The 27522-nt window shown below is 37.8% G+C and overlaps 1 protein-coding gene and 1 pseudogene across 1 annotated transcript; one reads left to right on the forward strand and one right to left on the reverse strand.

Annotated features, from left to right (window-relative positions):
- Positions 1-851: 851 nt before the first annotated feature.
- On the forward strand, positions 852-22185 carry LOC149577012 (uncharacterized). Its single transcript, XM_089821617.1, has 7 exons — positions 852-1209; positions 16526-16797; positions 16952-17609; positions 17694-17893; positions 17969-18213; positions 18355-20090; positions 20219-22185. Exons 2-6 carry the CDS (start codon positions 16526-16528, stop codon positions 20055-20057), a joined length of 3078 nt encoding a protein of 1025 aa, XP_089677743.1. The 5' UTR covers positions 852-1209; the 3' UTR covers positions 20058-20090; positions 20219-22185.
- LOC149577013 (reticulon-like protein B8) overlaps positions 20987-27522 on the reverse strand; it is a 122030-nt pseudogene continuing 115494 nt past the window's right edge.

Below are 27522 nucleotides of genomic sequence, written 5' to 3' on the forward strand. Positions count from 1 at the left end.
GGGCACAGCTTCTATGCTCGCCGCTCGCACATACCACACTCCTAGGCTCCTTGCCACTGCTCTCCTAGGGGTGGCGATGGTGGTTGGCAACGTTGCCACTTCACTTCTCCACCTTGACGTGGTTTTGGCTAGTCCCCGAGTCCGATGGCTCCCCCTCATAGTGCTCCTTCTATTGCTTCTGACAAGTGGCCTTCCCACTTGAACTTGGCTATCTCTTTGTCGCGAACAAAGGATAAAGATAAAGACAAGATTCCTGATGACGCTGTTGATGGCTGGACTGTTCCTAGTCTGCCTGCTAACCCCAAGGATGACTGGGGTTTTAATGAACGAGATGAACCACCCCTTCAACTGGCACTGCTTTGGCAGCCTGAGGGGTTGCTTAAAGTTTTTTTTTGATGATTAGTTGTTGATTCTGACTATGACCATGTGAACTTTGGCGGGGTTATCCTGTATCCCCCGACCCTTTTTGTGTGAATTTGTAACTAGTATATTAATTTATTAATAGAAAAAGAATATTCATTAAAAAAAAAAAAAACAAAAAGGCACATCTTTTATCTTTCAATGCAAGTGGTAGTAATAAAATAAATGACTCTTATGGCCTAGGTAACTTTAGCAATTTCATTTGGAGATTGCAAGTGTACTAAATTGCAGAATATTTCATCATTTTTAGGTCTACCGATTTGATGTTGTTCAAGCAAACCAATTTGAAATTTGGACCTGAATTGCATCGCTTTTCTAGTAGATTTGTAGCGCCAATTTAGCGTTAGTGTGAATAGCGCAACTCAGTTTCGGAGGGTGATTTTGGCGATTAAAAGGGAGGTTAAGGACGATTTAGAGAAATTGAGCACCACATTTTTTGTTTTGAGTCAGGCCTGTCGTGGCATATTTTTGCTCTTTTTGGAGGAAATTCAACACTGCCCATTTTCGTAGAGCTTGTAGCGTTTTGTGGCTGCTTTAGTGGCCATTCGAATGAGAAGTCCTAGCACAGTAAAATTCTATAAAAATTGCAGTTTTTTTGGAGGAAGTTGCAGCATATTTGATGTGTATGATGTCGTCTAGAGTTTCAGATGAGGCGCCAACTTACTGGAGAAAGTCGCAGCAATTGTGAGGATTAAAATATGGTAGTGCTGTTATTTTAATCTATCCAGTCATCAGACGGCCGCATCACTCTACAACATCATTGTTGGTCATTACATGCTTCTATGAGTTGTAAGTTGAACATACACTGTATAATAAAGACAGCCATAAATTGCTAGATCATATTGTTCAATATATGAGTTGTGCGGTTTCATTTTGCAGCTGTTAATGTAGGGTTTGTTGACAAATTTATATCTGCAACCATGATATTGTGCAATTATCTGTTGATTTGAATTTAAAAAGGTCAGAGTAGGCATTATACTTTATTTGAATAATAAATGTATTGGTTGTAGTTCTGGTTGACATCTCATTGTAAGTTTTAATTTTGAAATTCAGCTTATTCTGGTCACTACATGTAGTTTTGATTTTTCTTGAAAAATGAGGTAATCCAAGTGGTGAATTCTGCGTGTGTTTGGTTGTTCATGAAATCTCAGTTTGCTTTTGATTAAGATAAGCAGGGGTTTTGAAACGGCCCGTATCCTTATTATGAGAGGAAAGATTTAACAGTAAAACCGACAAGACAACAAAACATAGCCAGTCAACAACAGAGAAACTTCAAAATAGAGGGCATTACAAAGTGATACAAACAATCATCCCAATATCTCGTTCCAACAATTTTTGTTTTAATAGAGTAAAATTGTCTTTCTCCTCTGAACTTCTTGAAGAGGAATACAACACCGTAGCCCTTACAACAGACTTCATTTCATTGTCCTTCTGCACTTTCTTAAAGGATGTAATAGACTCCTCAATAGTAGGAGTATGATCCTTTCCCCTCTGAATTAAATGGTGTTTTTTGTTGTTAGAACAAGTCATAAAAGTACGGCCCACTATATAAAGGCAATGGGAAACAACAGGAGAGTCTTCAAACTCAATCTGCTGTATCTGAACACAATACTTCGAAGATGAGGTAATCTGAGTAGGGAGCATCTTGTTCTCCAAAAATACACAGAATCCAGCGAAAAAGAAATACTGTTTTTTGACTCTTGTGATGCATGAGTAGCACAATAATTTCCAAACGTTGACAATGAGCATAAAAATAATAATTTCCCGAATTCCAAAGGCAGTTTTGACATTCTAACCCAAACAAGAAACTTGTTTAGAAGAGTTCTTGAGCAATCTTCAAACATGGAAACGAAAAGAGGAAACAATTATTCAGCATTGCAGCTACTTGAATGTGACCTCTTAGTTTCTTACTTCAAATCATCCATCTTTTGATAGTGTCAATGTTGGGATGATTGCCACAAAATCTCCCCACAAATGAGTTTCTACACCAAGCAGATGACCTAGTAGTAAGAGAATTCAAGACATCAATTTGAATGTATTTTTACCCCTCCACTATAGCCTCAGGAGAGGCCCTAGTGCAATCACCTTCTCCAAAAGAACCAACATTGTAGAGACCGAAGGGCAATCACCCTATCCAAAACACCCTATAGACACATTCCAGACATATTTATTTGCAAGCTTGAAGTACCAATGTCTTGCCACATACAAACCTTCTTTTCACAAAGTTCCTTAAAAAACCTAGGGGATAAAGCAGGAACAACAAAAGGAGGAACAACCTTCAGTACTTCACCCATGTTCACAAAATCAGATTGAACAAAATCAGCACTGAACACAAAATTTTTATCCTCCAAAACTTTCTGAGCATAAGCTTCAGTAATTGATTGGTTGTTTTCAAGCAAAGAATCAATCCATAGAGGGAGAAGAGTGTCATGTCCCCTTTTCAAATAATTAAAAAATAATAATCTTTGCTAAGGCAGGCAGGCCCAAGAAAGTGAAGTTTCGAAAAAAGGGGGTTAATCTTTGGAAACCATTGGACTAATAAATGAAAATTATTATTAAAATATGTTTCATTAACCTCTCTTGGACGTGAGTTACAGTTATGCTCTCTTTTAAGGGGTTTGGAGGCATTTTGGGGGGATCACAGAACTTGATTTTTTCTCATTCTTTGTTATTCTTCAGAGGCTGCCAAATCTGTGGAGAAGGAGACCCAAGAACGGGAGTTTGCAGGTTTCCAGGGAGACCCAAGAACGGGAGTTTGCAGGTTTCCAAGAAGGCTAAGGACGGGAGTTTGAAGCCATTCCATGTGCATGCTCATACAGAGTTTGCCTTTGTGCTGAACAGTGCAGATTTGTGGGTTTCGGGTGTTTTTTTTGTATGAGTTTGGTGTTTTCAGTTGAGTATTTCATATCAGTTTGGGTTGCTGCTGTATTTCAGACTTTAAGGTATTAAAATAGAGCTGAATATATGTCTTGGGACGTGATTAAACTTCTGAGATAGATTATTAGTGTTTTTGTGGTGTTTCCGGGCATTTTTGTGTTAATTTCGGGAGCCCGATGAGCATAGTTTTTGTTCTACATTTGAGAACTGTTGTGTAAAGGCTATACAGATCTGGAAATGTCATTTTGTAAGCTGTTATGCTGTTGAAATTTCTGTAAAAATGTCCACTTTCAGATTTATTAATAATTTGTGAAGCTGTGAAGCTTTTGGCACAATTTCTGGCATACCCGATTTGGGGTTTTTTGAGAAATTTGGAGGATCTTTGTGATATTAGTTGTTTGATCTTAAAGATCTGATTAGAGGTTGGAAATATCATGTAAAACCAGAAAAGGGACATTTCAGTGGTATCAGAGCCATGATCTTGCCAGCCTGAGGGTTTGTAGAAGCTTGCATGTCAGTTTTGACAACTACCCAGATCTTGCATTTCAGCTTTGAAAACTACCCAAATCTTGCATGTCATAATTTATGGTTGCATGTTGCTTCTAATCAGCTGCATGTCAAAATTTATGGTTGCATGCTACTTCTAATCATTTGCATGTTAGTTCTTGGTGAATTTGGTGGTTGTAGAAGTTTGCATGTCAGTTTTGACAACTACCTAAATCTTGCATGTCAGTTTTGACAACTACTCAGATCTTGCATGCTAGTTTTGACAACTACCCAGATCTTGCATGTCAATTTTGATAATTACCCAAATCTTGCATGTCAAAATTTATGGTTTCATTCTACTTCTAATCATATGCATGTTAGTTCTTGGTGAATTTGGTGGTTGCATGTTGCTTCTAATCAGCTGCATGTCAAAATTTATGGTTGCATGCAACTAAGTGAAAGAGAAAAAAGATATTTGCAGCGAGAAAAGAATAAAGAAATTTTGATCAAACCTCCAGTTGAAAGTAAAAGTACAAAATCCAAGGAAGGGAAAAGTATGGCTGATCCAGATGAGATGGCAAAGAAATTCTTCTAAGACATCCAAAATACTCAGAAGCAAATAGTGGATAGTTTGGCAGAAACTAGAGAGGCTTTGCGAATATTGACAGAAAAACTACAAGGAGTTGCATCTATTAATGAGAAAGGGAGCACTTCAGAGGAGTCAAGAAATCTGAAATCCACACCATCTAAATCAATCAAAACTATTTTCTTGCCTGCAGATGAGCCACCAGTACCAAATCCAGCCATTAATCCTATGGAAGAGGTTACAGGTAACTTGATTACATTAAGAGCTACTTATAATGGCTTAGATGATGACTTTCGTAGTTCAGTTCCTTTTAGAGAATATGTGGATATGATGAACACTTTGATGCCCAAGAAAGAGTACAGAAGGGAGCATGACATAAGTGGAAGAGAGCTCAAAAATAAAATAAGCAAGTTTATAGCACCTACTTTTGATGGAACAAATAAAATTTTAGCTAGAGCATGGCTACAAAAATTACAGACCTTCTTCACACTTAACCCCATGAAGGAGAGTGATGTTGTTCAAATTGCAAGTCTACACTTGGAAGATGCAGCCTATGATTGGTGGTATCATGGAATGACTACTCAAGGTCATGATCAGGTAACTACATTTGATGATTTTAGTCAAAGAGTGATAGATAGATTTGACCTCAAGGATGATGATTATGAGGATGTTGTTGTGCATGATGGTGAGATACCTGGTAGAGATGAGCAGACATTGAGCATTCATGACTTTGCTGAGAAAGAGTACCAGGCACAGTTAGATGCTTCATCACATGAGGTTGAGGCTGGTAGTACTTCACATGATTTGTCCAGCCAGCTGAAGGTGAACAAAGATAGTATTGTGACTTCATTATCTCATCATGACAGGTATGTGGAGTTAGTTGGTATTGGTCATATTACAAAGGTGAGGAGTTTGCTTGAGTTACCAGTTGATTCTAGTTTACGGATATGGACTCGAGATTGTTATATTGGCATTTGGGATTCAGTTGACTGGAGATCTTTAACACTTTTTGGTAGCAGTGTTTGTTTGGGTGCTATCATGGATTTGATTAGCAGATTACATGGTGTTGTCTTTTCTTGTGTCAGTATCTTGTCTGATGTTGGTATTAGTTTTTATACACCAATGTTGGGCTTTGTTCATATATCCAGTCGACCATACTTGTTGGAATGTGTTGATGATATTTCATATTTGGCAGTGTGTATAGATGAGTCCCAGGATCATATTGGCATTGATGACATCCAGGAGGATGCAGTGGGCAGTTTTGAAGACTTAGTTTCCTTGGGTATAGAGGAGTTGGACAGCAATGCTAATGTTTTTGATACTCCGTATGTTGATATGAGTTTTAGATTTGATTCACAAGATATGGATGGTAATACTCTAGAGACTAGTAACTTTGAGGATACTCCTTTAGACAGTGCATCAGAGGAGGTTTGTAGGAGACAGTCAAGCCAGTGCCATCATGTGTCTAATCAGTTGAGAGTTAGTGACCGAAACATTGCTATCACTTGCCAGCATTTCGATGCTGCTCGTCAGTTGTTAGCAGTTTATGGATGGGGTTCTCCTACTAGTGATGAGCAGGGAGGCAGTTATCTTTCCTTGACAGAGTTCCACTCTTTATGGGAGGCTATCCAGATTCTGAGACAGGATTATATGCAGTTGGTAGCCGACAGAGATTATCTTATGAAGTGGGGCAGTACAGCATATGATGCATTGTTGGCCAAGGAAGATGAGGTGAGTGAGCTTACTGAGCAGCTTGAGGAGACTTCTGAGATTCTTGAGAGTACACAGTTGGCTTTCAGGGAGTCACAGTTTCATTTGGCTAAGGTGACCATGGAGTTAGAGCGACTACAGTCTTTACTTGATTCTATACAGTCACAAGCTGTGGTGTTTGGTGATCCAAGGATGTCCATGGCTGAGATTGTCAGAGACAGTGGAGATGGGGATGCATCCATTCTTGATACTAACATTGGCATATCAAGTTCATTCCCACTAGAGTCAGGTTCAGTTGAGTTGGGTGTTGTAGCAGATTGTTGTATGCCTGACATGGTGGTGGCCTCTAGTACTGATGGCATGGAGACTAGAGATGTATCAAAGATCATGTGTGATATTGGTGAGTCGACAGTTGGCATGGTTGCTGCTAGTAATACTACTCCCTTGGTGATATCTTCGGAGGTAGTAGTCAGTTCCAACATGGTTAACGATCAATTGCAGTTAGTTTCATCTAGATTACAGTCTAAGCCACTGACTGAGATTGGCGCATTCTATCGGCATTACACTGTGAGGTACGCTCATCAATTTACCTTTGATGACCATGTTGATGAGATAATGATACAGAGATGTACTTTGGTTCCTAGTGCTTATCATCAGTTATGGGATAATTTGATGCCTCAAGATGAGAGTTGTGATGGGCATGACATGGTGATAGGTTCTGCAGTTGACATCTTGATAATATGTGACTTAGAGCAGGAGTTTGGGAGTGATGCTTCAGTGGGTGTTATTATTGATTCTACTCCTTTGGCTATGACATCTCCTGACTTAGCTAGTGATCAGTCACAGTGGGTTGTATCACTTGTTCATGGTGAGCTGTTGACTGAGGTTGGTTTTTTTAATCAACATTATATTGCAGGGTATGTACATCAGTTAGCATTTGATCCTTGTTTTGAGGAGTTGATGGCAGGCAAATTTGGTTTGGATTCCATTTCTTACTCTTTATCTTGTAATGTCTTTTCACCATCAACAGTGCATGGAAGTTATGGTTATGAGATAGTGGTCGGTGATTTGCAGAGTTGTGTTGACTGCAGGAGTTGTACAGTGTGTGGATTCTCCATACTTGGTACAGTTTCATTCGAGAGCGTTTACCATTGTTGCAGAGTTGGATTGTACTTTCCGTATAGGCCAGTGGAATGCATTGATGGTATTTACTATGTTGGTAGTCCACTTTACTTGGGTTTTGATGTTTTAAGAGTTTGTGTCTCATGGGTTTCTGACTGTGGAAGTTGTGATTTTGGAGTTTGGTGGAGCTATAATTGTCCGTTTGATTATGGATTCCTCTTGGTCATATTGCAGAGGATATTGCAGGAGCCTGTGTTAATTGGTAGTAGTATAGTTCATGAGTACATTTGGGATTCAGGTGGATTGATTGGTTTATTGTTCAGCCATTGCTTGAGGACAAGCAATGTTTGGGAGGGGAGGACTTGTCATGTCCCCTTTTCAAATAATTAAAAAATAATAATCTTTGCTAAGGCAGGCAGGCCCAAGAAAGTGAAGTTTCGAAAAAAGGGGGTTAATCTTTGGAAACCGTTGGACTAATAAATGAAAATTATTATTAAAATATGTTTCATTAACCTCTCTTGGACGTGAGTTACAGTTATGCCCTCTTTTAAGGGGTTTGGAGGCATTTTGGGGGGATCACAGAACTTGATTTTTTCTCATTCTTTGTTATTCTTCAGAGGCTGCCAAACCTGTGGAGAAGGAGACCCAAGAACGGGAGTTTGCAGGTTTCCAGGGAGACCCAAGAACGGGAGTTTGCAGGTTTCCAAGAAGGCTAAGGACGGGAGTTTGAAGCCATTCCATGTGCATGCTCATACAGAGTTTGCCTTTGTGCTGAACAGTGCAGATTTGTGGGTTTCGGGTGTGTTTTTTTGTATGAGTTTGGTGTTTTCAGTTGAGTATTTCATAGCTGTTTTCAGTTGAGTATTTCATATCAGTTTGGGTTGCTGCTGTATTTCAGACTTTAAGGTATTAAAATAGAGCTAAATATATGTCTTGGGACGTGATTAAACTTCTGAGATAGATTATTAGTGTTTTTGTGGTGTTTCCGGGCATTTTTGTGTTAATTTCGGGAGCCCGATGAGCATAGTTTTTGTCCTACATTTGAGAACTGTTGTGTAAAGGCTATACAGATCTGGAAATGTCATTTTGTAAGCTGTTATGCTGTTGAAATTTCTGTAAAAATGTCCACTTTCAGATTTATTAATAATTTGTGAAGCTGTGAAGCTTTTGGCACAATTTTTGGCATACCCGATTTGGGGTTTCTTGAGAAATTTGGAGGATCTTTGTGATATTAGTTGTTTGATCTTAAAGATCTGATTAGAGGTTGGAAATATCATATAAAATCAGAAAAGGGACATTTCAAAGAGAGCCTTTTTTCAACCCCCAACACTGATTTCTCTCAGGAACAACTTTATTAGCTTTCTTTACAATATCAGATCCCTATGACTTAAGATGAGCCTCCAGTAGTTTGTCAGGGAGAAGCTCATCCACCTCGACACATACACTCATACAATCATCTGTGCCAAGGAGCACAGTATCAAAACTACCATCTTCTGCATCATAACCAATATCATCCTCATCAAAATGGCATTGTTGAATGAGGTAGCTCTAACTGTCACAGCAAGGGCATTTGCAAAATGGTCATTTAGAGAAACAGAGGAATTTTTGTCCACCCCATCCTAGTTGCTTCCAAAAATAGAACCGCCAGGATCACTATCATTGCTAGGACTGTCTTGGTCTGAGTTGCTTTTTCTTTTGTGTGCCTTACCTGATGGAGAAACCTTTGCTGCTGCTAGGGTTTGGTGCATCACCTCCAACATCATTATCATCACCTTTTAAAGGATTCAAAACTTTTTCCAAATTAAGACTAGCTTAATTTGGTGGGTAAGCAATCTTAATTGTTCACGTGGTAGAAGTTATCCCATGAGGTTTGATCCTTGGTTTTGACACTACATGCAAGAAGCCCCACTATTCATCATAGGGTCTCCACTAGAAATCTCTGTCTGTTAGTCTCAGCTGCTGTTTGCATATTTTCTATTTAGTTACTTGGAAATTACAAAATGAAAAATAAAATCTTAAAATATATAAGTCATAATCAAGTCATTGCAAAACATGTGTATATTATGTCAATTATTACAATACCACTCCTAGGGAGAAATTGAAGCATAAAAATGATGGATTTCATTATTATTTTGCGCACTAAAATCTTTCATTACTATTATACTATATCATTTGCATAGTTGTAAGGTGAGGAAACAATTTCAAATTGTAAACATTGTAAGGGCCTTTTGGTACATGGAGACAATCTGAATGACCACTAATGAAAAGCTTTTAATTAAAAAAAAAAAAAAAGACTTGCAAAGCTCTCGATAGTTGAAAAGTAACAGATCGTGAAACAAACAATTGACTTTTCTACTTCCAATTCTGTTTCTTATTCCTTTAACTTGACAAGAGGAGTGAACAATCAACATCAGTTATAATTGGCTATAAAGAACGAGTCGGAGTATTGGTTTAATCATCCATAGTGATCTAGAAAGAGGAGAGTTTGTTGTGTATCATCTAGAAGTTGAGAGCTGAAGTAGAAGGGCTTAACAGAGAATGTAATCCACTTGTATTTGTTCATTTGAGAAACTCTGATAGAAGAGGAATTATGTAATGTCCCCGTTTTTTGGAGGAGTTAAATTATTTATAAAGTTATCAATAAAAATATATTACAAGATAACTTTATATTTAATTAACTCAATAAAGTGGTATTTTATAAAATCATTAAATAAATCAATCTTCTAGAGGTTGCTGGAAGAAGCGATGAATAAATAAAAAGGAGGCCGACCTATCGAGAAAAAAAAAAAAAAAGGCATTGAGGGCTCATTGCCTATCATCGAGATTTATTATTGATTTTTGCTTATGTGCATTGTGGAGCCTAGGGTTTCTACAAATAGTCACAATTGGCCATTGAGAATGAAAACTCTCAATTGGTACGCAATTTTGAGGGTGTGAAAGATCACCTGAATTATTGCAGCTGTGGGAAGGATATTTCAGTCCTTTCATTTGTGCTTAATTGCTGATTTGGAGTTTCCAATGGAGTTGCACTTTCACCATATCATCTTCGGCATTCAGTCTCCACCATTTGATCAATCTAGGTTCTTTATTTCAATTTGTAGTTGCAACAAGTTCTCAATTGTATACAACCAGTTAGGGTTTCTCTGTAACGTGTTATGTCATAATGTTTTGGTGCTGAAATTTGCCATATCATTTGTAAAAACATTTGATTTTCATTGAATGAATACATTGGCACGATTATTTTTTTTATTTCAGCAATATATTTTAGTAGTGTATTAAGTTTAGGGTTTTGTTTAGTGGCCTATTGGTACGGGTCATTATAGTGGTATCAGAGCGGTTTCTTGCCAGCCTGATAGGGTTACCCAACCACCATTTAATTTAGTTTACAAAGGAACCAGCATAACTAAGAATATGGCTGAGAGACATTCTCCAAGGCCATCCAAAAGTGTGCGAGATGATGAGACTTTACAGCAACAGGAGAGGCTTCTACAGTCAATAGAGGCAAGTACACAAGCAATGATGGTTATGATGCAACACTTGATTGGGGAAAATAGGAGAAATAATCATGATCAGGATGACAGAAGTATAGCAGGATCACACCATAGGACACGGTCTGGAATAGCTGATAGACCCACACGTCCTACATTTAGAGAAGAAACTCTAGCATGCACACCTGATGCTATGGTAACAGATATTGTAGATGAACTCCGACAAGCGAGGAATGAGTGGGATTCATTAATAGAATATGTACAGGATGGATGGACTTTTGACAGGTACCTGAACTATAGAGCTGCTAGGCAGAAGCAAGTAGATAAACACAGTGAGTTGCAACAGGTCACGAACAAGTTGGTATTACCCACACTTGATGGCAGTGGAAAAATGACTACTCGTGCTTGGATTCATAAGGTGGATACTTTCCTATCTTTGAAGACTATGATAGAAATTGAAGCACTCAAGTATGCCACTTTACACTTACATGGGGCAGCACATGATTGGTGGACACATGGCATGATCACATTGCAACACAATCAGGTAACCACTTATCAAGAGTTTGTGGATAAATTGATAGAAAGGTTTGATAAAAAAAATTCTGAAGTTTATTTCCGGGAGTTAGCCCAGTTGAGACAGTTAGGAGGCTCAGAACAATTTATCAATGACTTCTAGAAGCTTGCAGTGATGGTGCCTGACATTTCAGAAAGGAGGCTAGTTATTTTATTCACAGAGGGATTAACTGAACCACTCAAGGGGTGGGTAAAGGCCTTTGATCCTCCTACATTACAGGAAGCCATGAAGAAAGCCCGCAGTATGGAACTTGCAGCTCCAGCAAACTAGTTTAGTTCAAAGAGTTCTTCATCATTTAGAGATAACAAAGGGGAATTCAGCAAGGGTAAAGAGAAGGTTAGTGACTCAAAAGACAAGCTAGCTGCACCTTGGGATAAGGAAACACTTAATGACCTGCGTAGGAAGAAGCTATGCTTCTTTTGCAAAGGTCCCTATGAGTTTGGTCATGATTGTCCTATGAAGCCTAAGGGGAAGGCTAACTAGGTGATGTGGGCTTATTGAAGGTTCAGATTCAGACATCTCAGAGCACCATGATGAGGATCCTGATGAGGCAGAGGGTGAACAAGAGGTAGATAGTGCTGAGAAAAAAGAGGCTCCAGAGATACATTTACAGGAGGCATGTCTGTCTAGTATTCAAAGAGAGGGATCTTTCAGATTTCAGGGAGTCTTGGCAGGACAAAAGATTATTACTCTGTTGGATATAGGTGCCGCGTATAATTTCATTGATGCACGATTTGTGGAGAGGCGTGGACTCATTACTGAGGAGTTCGAGGGACTGAGAGTTAAGGTAGTTGATGGATATACTCTTCGTTGTGATAGGATGGTGCGAGATCTACCTTTGCGCTTGAACAACTATGAGTTTAAGGCGGACTATCATGTGGTCAACATGGGTGACTTGGACATAGTACTTGGGATGCAATGGCTACATTCTTTGAAGGAGGTTACCTTGAGATTGGAGGATATGGAGATACGATTCGTGGTGGATGGCAGGACTCATGTGCTGAAGGCTATCTGTAATGGTGATGTCAGGACTATCTCATTTAGGCGGTTGGAGATATTAGCCAAACATAATAATATAGAGTGGGCGGCAATATGCGCTTTGATGCCTACCCAGGAGGGGCAACATAAGATTGAATATCATCCAAATATTCAGAAATTGAGAATCAAGTATGGGAAGGTATTCAGTGAGATTTCACCAGGCAGGCCACCAGACAGAGGTATTGAGCACATTATCGAGTTGGAGGAAGGTGCTAAGCTTGTCATGATCACACCATACCGGCACCCAAAACGACTCAAAGATGAGATCGAGAGGACCATCAACGAGTTGCTAGCAATGGGACACATTAGACCAAGTAAGTCACCCTTTGCATCTTCTGTTATTTTGGTAAAAAAGAAGGATGGTACTCTACGAATGTGTATTGATTACAGGGTGTTGAATAAGAGAACTATAAAGAACAAGTATCCCATCCCTCGCATCGATGAGTTGATAGACGAATTGCATGGGGCTTGTTATTTCACAAAAATTGATTTGAGATCAGGCTATCACCAGATCAGAGTTGGAGAGCAGGATATTGAAAAAACTGCTTTTAGATGTCATTATGGGCATTTCGTGTTTGTAGTCATGCCTTTTGGTTTGACTAATGCACTTGCCACTTTTCAGTCCACTATGAACAAGGTCTTCCACCATCAGTTGAGGAAATTTGTGCTAGTGTTCTTTGATGATATTTTGATCTATAGTAGGACATGGCAAGAACATTTAGAGCACTTGGAGACAGTATTAAGCATTTTACAGAGCGAGTCCTTGTATGCCAAGGAGTCCAAATGTGATTTGGAGATGACAGAATTGTTGTATCTTGGACACATCATTAGTGCGGAAGGAGTGCGAATGGATCTTGAAAAGATCCGTGCTATTGTTGATTGGCCACCACCAGAGGACCTTACACAGTTAAGAGGGTTCCTTGGTCTATGTGGATTCTATCGCAGGTTTGTTAGTGGCTACTCACGACATGCAACACCCATGATAGATTTGCTGAAGAAAGGGGCATTTGTGTGGACTCGGGAGGCACAGGAGTGTTTTACGCGGTTCAAGAAAATAATGACTACATGCCCAGTATTAGCATTGCCTGATTACATGAAGCCATTTGAGCTTCAATGTGATGCTTCTGGAGAGGGAGTTGGTGCTGTATTCATGTAGGACAAGCATCCTATAGCTTACGAGAGTAGGAAACTTAGAGGGGCTGAGAGATCATTCAGCATATATGAAAAGGAGATGCTGGCCATCATGCATGCCTTGGTCAAATTCAGATAGTATCTTGTGGGCAGCAAATTTTGTATTAAAACTGATTATAATAGTTTGAGGCACTTTTTGGGACAGTGGGACCTGAATGATCGTCAGCAGAAGTGGGTGAGTAAGTTACAGGCATATGATTTTGATATCACATATGTTAAGGGGACACAAAATATTGTTGCAGATGCTTTATCCCGTAGGCCACACCTCACTTCTATGATTCGGATATCAGAAGATTGGCGACACTTGATTGTAGCAGAATATGCCAAAGACACGTGGGCCTCTGCTATGGTGGAGGGAACAACAATTGACACCAAATACACTCTCATAGATAATTTGATCATTTACAAGAACAAGATTTACTTAGTCCCAGGATCGAAAGTGAAGCAGTTGATTTTGAGAGCATTCCATAATTCACCTACAGCAGGACATCCTGGGTATTTCAAGACTTATAGGTTAGTAAGGGAACGGTTCACTTGGAAGGGACTTAAGGCTGATGTTTTGCAGTATGTGCAAGAGTGTCATGTTTGCCAACAGAACAAACAAGAGCACACTTATCCAGTAGGGCTCCTACAGCCACTTCCTATTCCTAACAGGAAGTGGGAGTGCATCTCTATGGATTTTATTACGGGCTTGCCCAGGGCCCAGGGGCACGATTGTATCTATGTGGTGGTGGATAGGTTGACAAAATATGCTCACTTCTTCCCTATCGCTACTACATACTCAGCAACTCAGGTGGCAGAGGTCTTCTTCAGGGAGATTTTTAGATTACACGGTTTGCCTCGGAGCATTGGGAGTGATAGGGACAGCCGCTTCATGAGTCACTTTTGGCAGGAGATATTTCGGTTGTGTGGCACTGAGCTTACACCTAGTACCAATTATCACCCACAGACTGATTGTCAAACAGAGATTGTAAACAAATGGGTGGAAGGGTATTTGAGGAATTATGTGGCAAATCAACAGCGAGCTTGGGTCAGATGGATATATCTCTGTGAGTATTGTTACAATACTACATATCATATGACTATACAAATGACACCCTTCATGGCACTTTACGGTTATGAGGCACCTAGTTTCTTAGATTTGTTGTTGGGAGATAGTCGAGTACCCCGTGCAGGTGAACTATTACAGGAAAGTAAGGATATAGTTGATACTCTCAGAGACAACATTGCTAGAGCTTAGAAACAACAAAAACAGTATGTAGACAAGAAGAGGATTGAGCGTAGTTTTGAGGTAAATGATATGGTTTACCTCATGTTGCAGCCATATAAGCAGTCCACTCTCAAAAAGAGTGGTACAGAGAAACTCAAGCCACGCTATTATGGACCATTCAAGATCATCAAACGAGTTGGTGAGGTGGCTTATGAGTTGGAGCTTCCCACAGATAGTAAAGTGCACAATGTGTTTCATGTATCACGCCTCAAAAAGGCATTGGGTCAGAATGTGATGCCTTCTGTTGTATTACCTCCCTTGGATGATGAGGGGAAACTGATCTTAGTGCTAGAATCCATTCTGGATAGTAGAGAGAAGCAGCGTCGCAGGAGAGTATCTGGTTAAGTGGAAAGATTTACCTGTTGAAGATGCTACTTGGGAGGGAGAAGTGATTTTGCAGCATCCAGCATTAAGATTGCTTGAGGCCAAGCAATTTTAGGAGGGGCGGACTTGTAATGTCCCCATTTTTTGGAGGAGTTAAATTATTTATAAAGTTATCAATAAAAAATATTACAAGATAACTTTATATTTAATTAACTCAATAAAGTGGTATTTTATAAAATCATTAAATAAATCAATCTTCTAGAGGTTGCTGGAAGAAGCGATGAATAAATAAAAAGGAGGCCGACCTATTGAGAAAATAAATAAATAAATAGGCATTGAGGGCTCATTGCCTATCATCGAGATTTATTATTGATTTTTGCTTATGTGCGTTGTGGAGCCTAGGGTTTCTGCAAATAGTCACAATTGGCCATTGAGAACGAAAACTCTCAATTGGTACGCAATTTTGAGGGTGTGAAAGATCACCTAAATTATTGCAGCTGTGGGAAGGATATTTCAGTCTTTTCATTTGTGCTTAATTGCTTATTTGGAGTTTCCAGTGGAGTTGCACTTTCACCATATCATCTTCGGCATTCAATCTCCACCATTTGATCAATCTAGGTTCTTCATTTCAATCTGTAGTTGCAACAAGTTCTCAATTGTATACAGCCAGTTAGGGTTTCCCTGTAATGTGCTATGTCATAATGTTTTGGTGCTTTTACAAATGATATGGCAAATTTCAGCACCAAAACATTATGAAATAGCACATTACAGAGAAACCCTAACTGGCTGTATACAATTGAGAACTTGTTGCATTTGGTTTTCATTGAATGAATACATTGGCACTATTATTTCTTTTATTTCAGCAATATATTTTAGCAGTGTATTAAGTTTAGGGTTTTGTTTAGTGGCCTATTCGTACGGTTCATTACAAATTACGACAACCATCTTTTTAATCCTTTAAAAGTGGTTTCCCAGGATAAAAATCTTGTGTTTTTGTGTTGCATCTTTTCATTTATAATTCATTTCATCACCCTTGTCAAATTCATCCAAACTAGTAGCCATTTGGATGTTGGCAGAGAATGGTAATTTTGTTTTGTTTCCTAGTTTCTAACTTGTTTTGGTAAAAATTCAGATTTCTTGTTCCACGACAATCACTCTAATATGATTTTTATTATTTCTACACAAACATCCTATTAAGTGAATAATTTTTTTTTTTTCAATGTTTTCACACTGTCTGTGATTTTGACAACATGTGTCATATATAATGATAAATGTAATTGTGCTCTAAAAGCATATTTTGATTTAAGGTTATGTCCAAACAAGAAGTTGTATCACCATTGCATTTGTTTTTCATGTTACCTTTATAAAAGGAGTTTCAGATGACTTTTTTGAGCAAGTTTTTACTGGTATCATGTTTAGTATATTGCATTTCATTGCAGATGGCAAGATGGGATGATATTTTGACGCTTCCGGTGCAAGAACCACCCACCGCTGTGTTTTCCTCGGCTGACCTTAATTGGTCCAAGGTGGAGGGTTGGGGTCAGAATGTTGATAATGTTGCCCGCATTCCTTTCTCTAGAGTTGATGACTTTGTGAGGGGAGAATCCTCGAGTATTGAATATCCCACAAAGTTTCGTGTTGAGGCAAGGAGGAAAAAAACAGAATATAGTTCATATAAGCCAAGGGTAGATGGTTACTTGGAATATATCCTGTAAGTGGATATAGAATTGCAATATTATTTTACCACATTATGATCAAGATGTTTTACAAGTTGTGGAAGAAATTTGTTACAATTTATTTAGAGTTTTGCTAATTGTGTTTCACTTTACTTATTGAGTTTTGCTAATTCTTTGAATCTTGTTCAGGTATTGGTGTTGCTATGGCCCTGATGATCACAGGAAAGGAGGAACATCAAGGCCCAGTAGAAAGTGTATTAAACCATCAAAGAAGAAAAGTAGTGCTGGGCGACCACATACAAAGAGAGGTTGTATGTGCCATTTTATTGTGAAACGTTTGTATGCTCAACCATCTGTTGCTCTTATTATATACAACCAACAGAAGCATGTTGATAAGTCTGGTTCTCCTTGCCATGGACCACTTGATACTAAGGCCATTGGAACACTCGCAATATATGCTCCTTACATCTCAGAAGAACTTCGACAACAGATAACATCAATGCTATATGCTGGAATATCTGTGGAGAGTATAGTTCAAAATCACAAAAATGTTGTGGAGAGGCAAGGTGGCCCTAGCAATCGTGATGCTTTCCTCTCTCGCCGGTTTGTACGCACAGTAGATAGGAACATCAGACGATCTACACATGAGTTGGACTCAGATGATGCATTGAGCATTAAATTGTGGGTTGAAAATCATCAAAATCAGGTTTTTTACTACCAGGAATCCTCTCATATTGATGCTTTCATCCTTGGAGTTCAAACAGAGTGGCAATTGCAGCAAATGCTACGTTTTGGAAAAAACAGTCTTATAGCTGTGGATTCCAGTTATGGAACCAAGAAATTTAAGGTTTGCTTATTCTGGTCTTTCCTTTTTCTTAATTAATAGTTATGAAAGGAACAATAAAATAATGACCATTTGTTCTACATGCAGTATCCAATTTATACACTTCTTGCCTTTGATTCAAACCAAATCGCAATTCCTATTGCATGGATCATTGCTGGAAGATTACAAAGTCATGATGTTTACAAATGGATGGGGACACTTCACGATAGAGTTCGTGCAAAGGATTCTACGTGGAGATTGAATGGCTTCATTATTGATGACGCATCAACAGAAATTTCTGTAATCAGGTTTGTGACTTGCAAGCTGTCATTTCTGGTAGCTTATGTTGAGAATGTTTAACCTCATATCATGTCTCTGTGCAGGGATGTGTTTCAGTGCACAATTCTCTTGTGCCTTTGGCATGTACGTCATGCATGGCATAGAAATATTATAAAGAAGTGTTCCAATCCTGAGATGCAGCGAGAGATGTTGAAGCGGCTTGGGCACATCATGTATAATACATGGAGTGGGTCAAATGTTATCAATGCTATGGAAGATTTTATGGAAGATTTTGTAGACCATAGTGCCTTTGTGGAGTACTTCAAAGCAAGGTGGATGCAAAGAATAGGTGTGTCATCAATTTATATTTATTTTTGATGTATGTCAATAAATTTTCAACTCCTAAACAATGCTAATGTGGCTTTTTAACGTATGTCTGGAAACAATCTCCACACACAAATAATGCTAATATTGATTTCTTTTCTTGTAGAGATGTGGGTGACTGCAATGAGGACTCTACCTGTTGCAAGTCAGGAGACTTGTGCAGCCATTGAAGCATATCATTCTCTACTAAAATCTAGGATGTTAATTTTGCCAGACGTGAGCACATATCAACGAGCTGATTGGTTGGTACACAAACTGATTAATGAGGTGCATGCTTACTTCTGGGTTGATCAATTTTCAGTAGAAAATGATCTATGTGGATATATCAGAGATGAAAATTTTGCTTCCACATCATGGCGCAAGGCACTCTTAATTGCAGACAGTGACGTTGTTTTTAATGAGAAGGATCACACTGCAAAGGTTCTTAGCCAAAGTGATCGGTCAAGGACATACATTGTTTGGAATCCTGGTTCAGAATTTGCTCTTTGTGAGTGTTCTTGGTCTATGTCAGGCAACATTTGTAAACATGTTATTAAGGCTGGAATGGTTTGTCGTGATCGTCAGAAGGCTAGACCATCAATGGCACTGCAGACATATCATCAAGCTTTGTTCAGTCTGTTGCGATGTCCACCAAATGGATCAGTTGCTCTTGATAATGCCATCTCACTAGGCATTAGCATGGACCAGGATCTTAAGAGACAGGTCGAACCAGCAAATAATAATTGTACTAATTCTCTTCTTACTCCAGTTCCTGTTAAGTGGATTTCTAAAAAGAGAAGAACTTCTAAACCGAAGGCAACTATTGTAAATGGACATAATAATTCAACACGCGGGCATAGAGTTGCAACTGATGCTGAAGATGGAGCAATTAATAAAACTGTCCTAGATGAGAATGTTATGATTGATGCTGAAGATGGTGCAGTTAATAAAAGCAAAACTGGCCTAGATGGGAATTACATGACTGATGCTGAAGATGGGGTGATTAATGAAACTGGTTTAGATGAGAATGTCATGACTGATGCTGAAGATGGTGTGATTAATGAAACTGCTTTAGATGAGATTGTTATGACTGATGCTGAAGATGGTTTTATTAATAAAACTGCCCTTGATGAGAATGTTTCAACTTATGTTGAAGATGGAGCTGTAAATAATACTGCTTTTGATGAGAATGTTGCTATGGATGATCAAGATGAGGCTATTGATGATACTGCCTTAAATAAGAGTGCTACCCATGCTGAAGATGGAGCTATTAACAATACTGCCTTCAATGAGAATGTTGCAACTTACAGTGAGGAAGGGGTTATTAATAAAGGTGCCTTAGATGAAATTATTACAACTTATGCAGAAGCTAAGCCTGCTAATAAAATACTTTTGGATAAAAGTGTTATATCTGGATCAGTGGACACTAAGCAAGGAGCTATTGACAAAAGTGCCTTAGATGAAATCGTTACGACCTATGCTGAAGATGAGGCTAGTTATAGAACTTCCCTAGATGAAATCATTTCATTCTATGCAGAAGATGAGGTTATTAATGAAACTGCCTTAGATAAAATCGTTGCAACTTATGCTGAAGATACTTCTATCAATGAAAATGCCTTGGATGATATTGTTACAACTTATGCTGAAGATGAGGTTATTAGTAAAGCTGCCTTAGATGAAATCAATACAACTTATGCTGAAGATGTGTCCATTAATAAGACTGCCTTGGATGATATTGTTTCAACTTATGGTGAAGGTGGGGCTACTAATGAAGCTTCGATGGATGAAAATGCAGACGACATTATAAAATTGCAACTGAAAGATTTATAATAGATGTTAGCATGACTAAGAAGACCTGTTCAAGTGAGTCTCAATGTGCAAAATGTTTTTGTTTTCTATAATTTATGAACACAACTGTGAATTTGAACTTTTTATAATTTTACTTACTTTTAATTCCCTAGGTAATGACTCGGCTTCCCATACATTTGCAGATGAGTGTCTTGTCTGCTAAAGGTGGATGCTGCACCTTTCACTTGCCATTGCACGTATAACAATACAAGTGTCATTTATCTCTGGAATTTGAGCTTCAGCAGGGTTATTTCCCAATCTTGAATGGCATCTCAGATAATCTCTGTGGCTACCCTTTTAATCTGTTTAAAGACTAAAGCTAATATTTCAGCCACGAAAGGTTTTAAACGTTTGTACCAGCCAAATTGTGAGGGTTCTTCAGTGAAGGCATGGCTTTGGTATAAGTTCTTTTACTGCAGTGTTTAGTAGCAGCAATGCTGGGGCAGTTTGAAGCAACAAGAGAACTGTGGACAGGAGGCTATGTTTTTACATTTACACACTTTATGGCGAAGGATTTTTGCATGGATCTGTGTGTCTATGTTAGCTCCCTTAGGCCATAGATAAAATTTTTACAACTTGGTTGGAACCATCTTATTTATTCGACCCTTCATACCTTAGGCTGTAAGAGAAATTGTCTCCTATGTATGCATGGATGTGTTCACCTAGATTGGCTTCCTTGGGTTTCGATGGATGCAAATTTAAGTTGGATCACTTTCCTTCCTTTGAAGTAGGGGAGCAAAACTTCTTAACTTAAATAATAATCCTTTCATATTCAGACAATTTTTTGTTTAAAGCATATGGTCTTGAAGGATGATCTGTACAAGTGGATCTCAGAAAACTTAAAACTTTTTGACATAGATGCTTCACATGTTCTCTTTTTTGCAAAGGATTTCTTCATTCTGACTTTTTGTTTAGAAGAAAGACGAATCTGCGATCTGGAGGAGTGCCCTATATTCCTCGGGTAATATGCGGGGAATAAACATCATCCTTGAAGCCTTGGTACACGGATTATTTCCTGTTATGGAGCATTTCTGTATTGTTACAGAATTGACAAGTCTTCAAAATTTTCCTATTTATCTTTGGTAAGCTGATTTGCAAAGCTCACCAGAAATCTCGGAAGATTTGTCTACAATGAAATATTACTGAGGGATCATATCATGTGTCAAAGCTTTTATTGTGATGGATCTATGCAAACACCTTACTGGATCATGATTGAAGAGGTTAAATGTACCCAGCAGAGGCCTCGATCTAAATCTGCCAGATGATGTTGTTCAGGTTATAAATTGTGGAGTTGAAAAAGCAAGGATGCCAGCAAAGGGATCTGTTTGAGAAGCATGATTTCAAAGATGGAAAGGATTGCTCTGAAGGCAAGGCCAGGTCTAAGCATGATGGAAAATTGGAGAAAAATTGTTTTGTGATCTGCTGCCCGAGAAGCTAAAGAGAGTTCATAAAGATCTGTTACCTGAGAAGCTAAAAAGAGTTCATATAGATCTGTTACCTGAGAAGCTAAAAAGAGTTTATAAAGATAACTACTTTAACCTAAGGAGTAACTTTTGAGGTGCAGTAGATTCCTCAACATTTAGATGCCTTGTACCAAAGCCAATCAAGCAAATCTTGCATTGCAGAGCTGTGAAGATAATTAATTTTAACAAACTTCAGCTAAAATGATAATATTCTGGGTAGAAATACCAGCCTAGATGCACAAAAGACTGAACAAGTGGATCAGGGTGGTGAGGACAATAATTTTATTGCAAACATATTAACTATTTAATATTGAAAAATGGTATATATTCTTTTATGATCAAATAAGGCAACATCATTCTTTCCAGCTATTCAGATGCAGCAAGTTCTCAGGATTATTTGCATAGCAATATATAATAAGTATGGGATGGGGGATAGAAGATGGGAGGGATGAATTTGGGCACTGACTATCCAGGGTGTTTAATATGCATAAGCAGTGGCTCTGGTGATCACAATCACTGCAACCTGATGGGTCTATTAGTCACAGCTGTGTAATGATAAGGACAATAATTGTTTGCCAGCATATAAAATTGAAAAATGGTGTATCATTTATCTGTAATGAATAGATTATGGTTGCATAGTTTCAAAATTTGCTATGTAGCTGATAATGGTTTTTCTTTTCATTTTTATGTTTGTTTGCAGTACAGGTTGCCAACTTATGACCCTTTCAAGGCATGTCCTGCATGCAGTCCGTTTTGCTTATTTTTTCTGCATTTCTGAGCTTTGATACAGTTAAATTGGACTACCAAATAACTTTCTGCAACAAATAGAATCATCTGAATGTTATTATTCGTATGAACTTTTGTTGACGTGATCAGATTTGGATAGGTTCCATGGAAGGGGCTGCCTTGTCTATTGGGTTTTTCCCTGTTTGCTAGATGCTATCTGTATGATACCCCAGGTCACTGAGACAATTATACTCTGCCACAAGCCATGCTTTATATGCAGGCACATGATTCCATTTGAGCATACTTTCTAATGCAAATGAGAAAGGAATTCTTCCCCGGCATGCACACTTCTTGGTAATAGTGCATGTTCCCATATGAACCATTTAAATTTATGTTGCAAAAGCTGCATATGTTGCATTGTTCACTTCAACACATGATTTGAATCATTTCTTCCAACTTGCTTGTATTTGGTGTTCAATGTTGCTTTTGTCTATTTGAATATCAGCTAAGTGCCAATGTCAGGTTTGATTTACTGTCATGGTTTCACAATGAGTGTCATGCAGGGGTATCTTCCATGAGTAACATTATGTGCTAAAAGCCAGTTTGAGTTATTGGTTAATGTATTCAGCTAGCTGGGAGAGGGGTTTGGTTACTTTCACGGTCATGAATTGGTTCTTTTTTCCTGAGACATTTCTGATCTTATGGTCTCCAAATGAGGGATGTTGCAATTTTTTTCCCGCCTTTAAATGTTATTTCTGGGTTTGCTATTTTCTATAGCAATAGCTTAATATTAGTTGCTTGTTTGAATTGTGCAACTATTCTTCAAAAGCGAGGTTCAAATGAATTCAACTTATTGTATGTGTTTAAGTATGCATGTGTAGCTCTGTAAGTCTGGCTATGCCATATTTGGTGCTTTCAATCCACAACAAACTGAACTCTAACAAGAATACAAGTAAATGTTATTTCTGGATTTGCTATTGTCTATAACAATAGCTTAATAGTAGTCACTTTGTTTGAATCATGCAACTATTCTTCAAAAGCTAGGTTCAAATGAATTCAACTTATTGTACGTGTTTGCGAGTATGCATGTGTAGCTCCATAAGTCTGGCTATGCCATATTTGGTGCAGTCAACCCACAACAAAGTGAACTCTAACAAGAATACAAGTAAAAACATAATAGATTATGTTGCAAATTCCGAACTACTGCTATTATGGGTGCTGTATTTTATGTTCTATGCTGCACATGGTGACTGACTGGCCGGTGAGGCTGATGGAAGTGACCTAGGTATGGTGGTCATAATGATATTGTTGAATGCTACGTCTGGGTTCTTTTCATGAGCCCAAAAGCACACTGCCACAGTTTTTGAATGCTTTCCCTTCTGTCTTGATATAAACAATCTGGTTCTTAGAGTGCCATCTGTGGTCATGTACCCCCTGGGAGCCATGGCTTCTTTTTCAGTGCCTTCAATTTTGGCTAGCTCAAATTATTGTCAACAATGCTCCCTCGAGCAACTGAAATCTTCCCTTTTTCCTGCAACAGCATGCATTCAGACAATCGAGACCTTTTGTTGCTTACAAAAAGGAAAATGGTGCTAATTTGTACATTTACGAGGCCTTTTCCTCATTCTAGAACTTATAAATCATGAATTTAAGCCAATTGATAATGTCTGAGGTTTAGTGCTGTATTGAGGATGCCCGATGAATATTTATGACCAATGTTTCCAGTGAGGAGGACAAATGCTAGCTTTGAAGGGAAACCTTTGTTTTCCAGTAAGCTTGGGCTTCTCAAGAGACACTGCTCACTAGCATTCAATTTCACTAAAGATTTGCATAATATGTCTCAAGTTTGAATGGAATTGCCTATTATTTCTATTGAGTGTTGGCATGGGGCTTGTCTTTAAGAGAATTGGATCAGTGAATGAAGAATCTGGACAGCTTAATGGCAATCATATCAAGAGATATTTCTAGTATATGCATATGGTACATGACAGGAATCAAATGAACACAATCTATCATGTATACATTCCGTCTAGATGCAGTATCTGTCGCTAACATTGATATTTTGTTGGAGTCTGCCCCCTAACAATCCTCTTCCCTAGAAACTAGAAGGCCTTAAGCATCTCTTTGTAAAATGTTAGGCTATGCCACAGAAACATCAGATAAACATTGCAAATGTTAGAATAAGTTTAACAGAACTATACATGTGGCAAATAAAGTGCAGATGTGTCTTTCATCAAACTTATTCAGTTACAAGTTCATCAACAGTTTTCTGTCAAATGAAGTTGATATCTCCTTGCTGTCCATCTTTCAGTTAGCAGATTTATAGGGAATTTGATGTCTCCTTGTTTGTATAAACGAGTATTACTTGATCAATACTATGATCAATGGGTTTTTCTGTTCTCTATATTTATTCCTTGCTGTTTATTCTTGTTTACACTGCTCTTTTTATATCATTGTTTCAGTATCAGACCCAGGATCCTATAATTTTCTGCCCTCCTTTATCTCATTGAGCCTTCTGCTAGCACTGTAATTGCAGTATTGTGGCATCCAACTGTGATCTATCTGGAATTTGGATGCCTGACAACCACTGTTGAGAAGCTGTTCATAGGGTGTGGGATTGCTGCTGTGCTAACCCGTGGTTGAGGAAAAAAAGAACATCTTAGATTTGAAGAGTTAAAAGTCAACATTAACATGCTCACACCATCTCACTCCCCCATTCTACCTTTGTAGAATGCCTATCGTCATTAACTAGTGATTATTCATTCAGAGTTGGTTGCTGGGAGAAATTAGCTGGTATTGTTGAACAACTCGATTAACTGTTACTTCGAATGAAATGTAGAGTGATTATCATGTCTTTATTACTAGTTTAGTTACGAGGAAGATGCCACCCTTTCTGAAAATTTGACAAGCATCCTTCTACAAGACAAAAGAAAGAAGCATATGAACAACAAACTTTAGAATGCTGATTCAATTTTGATGGCCAAAAATAAGAAGTGATTCAAAGGAAAGCAATGGGCAAATAAAAATGAGGTAAATTTGAGAAAAGGTATCAAGATGGGACATAATAAAAATCGAATCTCAAAATTTTAAAAAATGAAAATTATAACCACTTCAAAAAATCTGCACATGAAGTCTATGAATGTATGAAAAAAGACTTAGCAAGCCCAAAATAATAAATATGAAGTTAAGTATGTTAGTGGTGAGAATGAGCTAAATGCTAACCTTTATAAGTTAAAGTTTTATTTCTGATTTTTCTCTTTTTGATGAAGCAAATGATCATAATAATTGTTTCATATTATGAGCATCGATCTATATGTCTTGCCATAGAAATTGGTTTACAATTTTGCATGAGAAAAAAAATGATAATATAAATTCTATCCAGAAGATAATCAGTCTCATGACATAAAAGAATATGATGATATAAATATTCAATTGCCCAATGACAATGTAAAATTACTTGCCAATGTAATGTATGTCCATCAGTTTCAACCATTACCAATCAACGTTTAAAAGTGGAGTTCATGAAGGCAGGTTGCCAAGTAAAGGATATGATCGGTCTCATGACATAAAAGAATATGATGATATAAATGTTCAACTGCCCAATGACAATGTAAAACTAGTTGCCAGTGTAATGTATGTCAATCAGTTTCAACCATTACCAATCAACATTTAAAAGTGGAGTCATGAAGGCAAGTTGTCAAGTAAAGGATATGGAATATCACTATAATGTGAATCAGCACAAGAGGCTTGTATAAATTTGGTGTCAAAGAAGAAAGTTATATGACATGGCTTTTACATTTGTTATGGCAAAGGAGCTATGTTATGGCTAAGGAGCTATGCCACACAGGATAAATTGTCATATAAAGCTCAAGGATCTTATTTCTCTACAAAGAGAAAAGATGGTGTAAGGCTTTTTAATTTTTAAAGATGAACATATTAGTTGTGATAGTTGTACATTAGGTAATCAACATAACAATATCTTTTAACTAAGAACAAAGCAAAAGATAAATTGTCATATAAAGCTTAAGGATCGTATTTCTCTACAAAGAGAAAAGATGGTGCAAGGCTTTTCAAATTTTTAAATAACATATTAGTTGTGATGGTTGTACATTAGGTAATCTGTTCACAATATCTTTTTATTATGAACAAAGCAAACCCAAAGAAATATTCTGAGTTAGTACATACAAATTTACGTGGTTCTATGCAAACTTGATCATTTGGGAGAGGTTACACTTATATTCGTCCATGATTTCAATTATATATGCTTGGGTCTATTTTATAAGAAATGAGAGTGAATTCTTTGAATTCAATTAGAATTATGATAGAAAAATTAACGTGTAAGATTCCTAGATTAGATTGGGGGAAGATAATGATTTATTGAAGCAATACATAATTCCTTATGTTGAAGTTCATGTAGCTGCGAGAAAATTATACTTCTGATGATTGCTATGAGCTTCTCTAAGCCCGTTTGGTTACAAGCGTACGAATAGGAAATTAGAATAGGAAATAGGAATGGAGAATGAGAATAGAAAATGGCAATCCCAATCGTGTTTGGTTCACTAAAATTTAATCAAGATTCAATTTGAAATTAGACCATTTCATGAATAAACCAAATGAAACCCTTAAAACAAGAAACATCCATGACAGATGGAAAATTCAATAGAGACCCAGTCAGCTGGAACGAAGAACACACAAAAACATGTTGAACAAATCCTATATCAAATCAAATACTTCATGATTAAACCTAGATGTCCAGAGATTTTCATCTGCACTCGAAAGCGATATTCACAGATTTATCACGTTCACTGTTTGTAAATTTGTCAGAAACCTAGAACGGATTAACAAGTTTAAGCAGTATGGATTAAGAATTTTCTATTTTCTCCAGATTAGATTCATGTTCACTCCGGATTATTAACAATTCTAAGCAGTAGGAGTAAACCAAAAAAAACCAATCTCTCTAAATCTATTCATTTTCCCTGAGGTTTAGGTGGATTAACAAAGTTTAAACACTAAAAAAATACTGATGCCTACTACGGACCTGACCAAATTGTGAAATATGATTAGGTGAGATTGAGAATAGGAAGGGGACAATTGTTTTTGGGATTAGATCAAAGCTCATTTTGGGCTATTATGGGAATTGGTAATCCTATTCTACATTCCAATTCTGCCAACCAAAAAAAATATAATTCGTATTCTAATTTCCAATGCTTAGGAATTGGTAATCCTATTCTACATTCCAATTCTGCCAACCAAAAAAA

The sequence above is a fragment of the Cupressus sempervirens genome, chromosome 1, assembly GCF_028749045.1.
Source record: "Cupressus sempervirens isolate cs-2001-9-10 chromosome 1, ASM2874904v1, whole genome shotgun sequence".
NCBI lineage: Eukaryota > Viridiplantae > Streptophyta > Pinopsida > Cupressales > Cupressaceae > Cupressus > Cupressus sempervirens.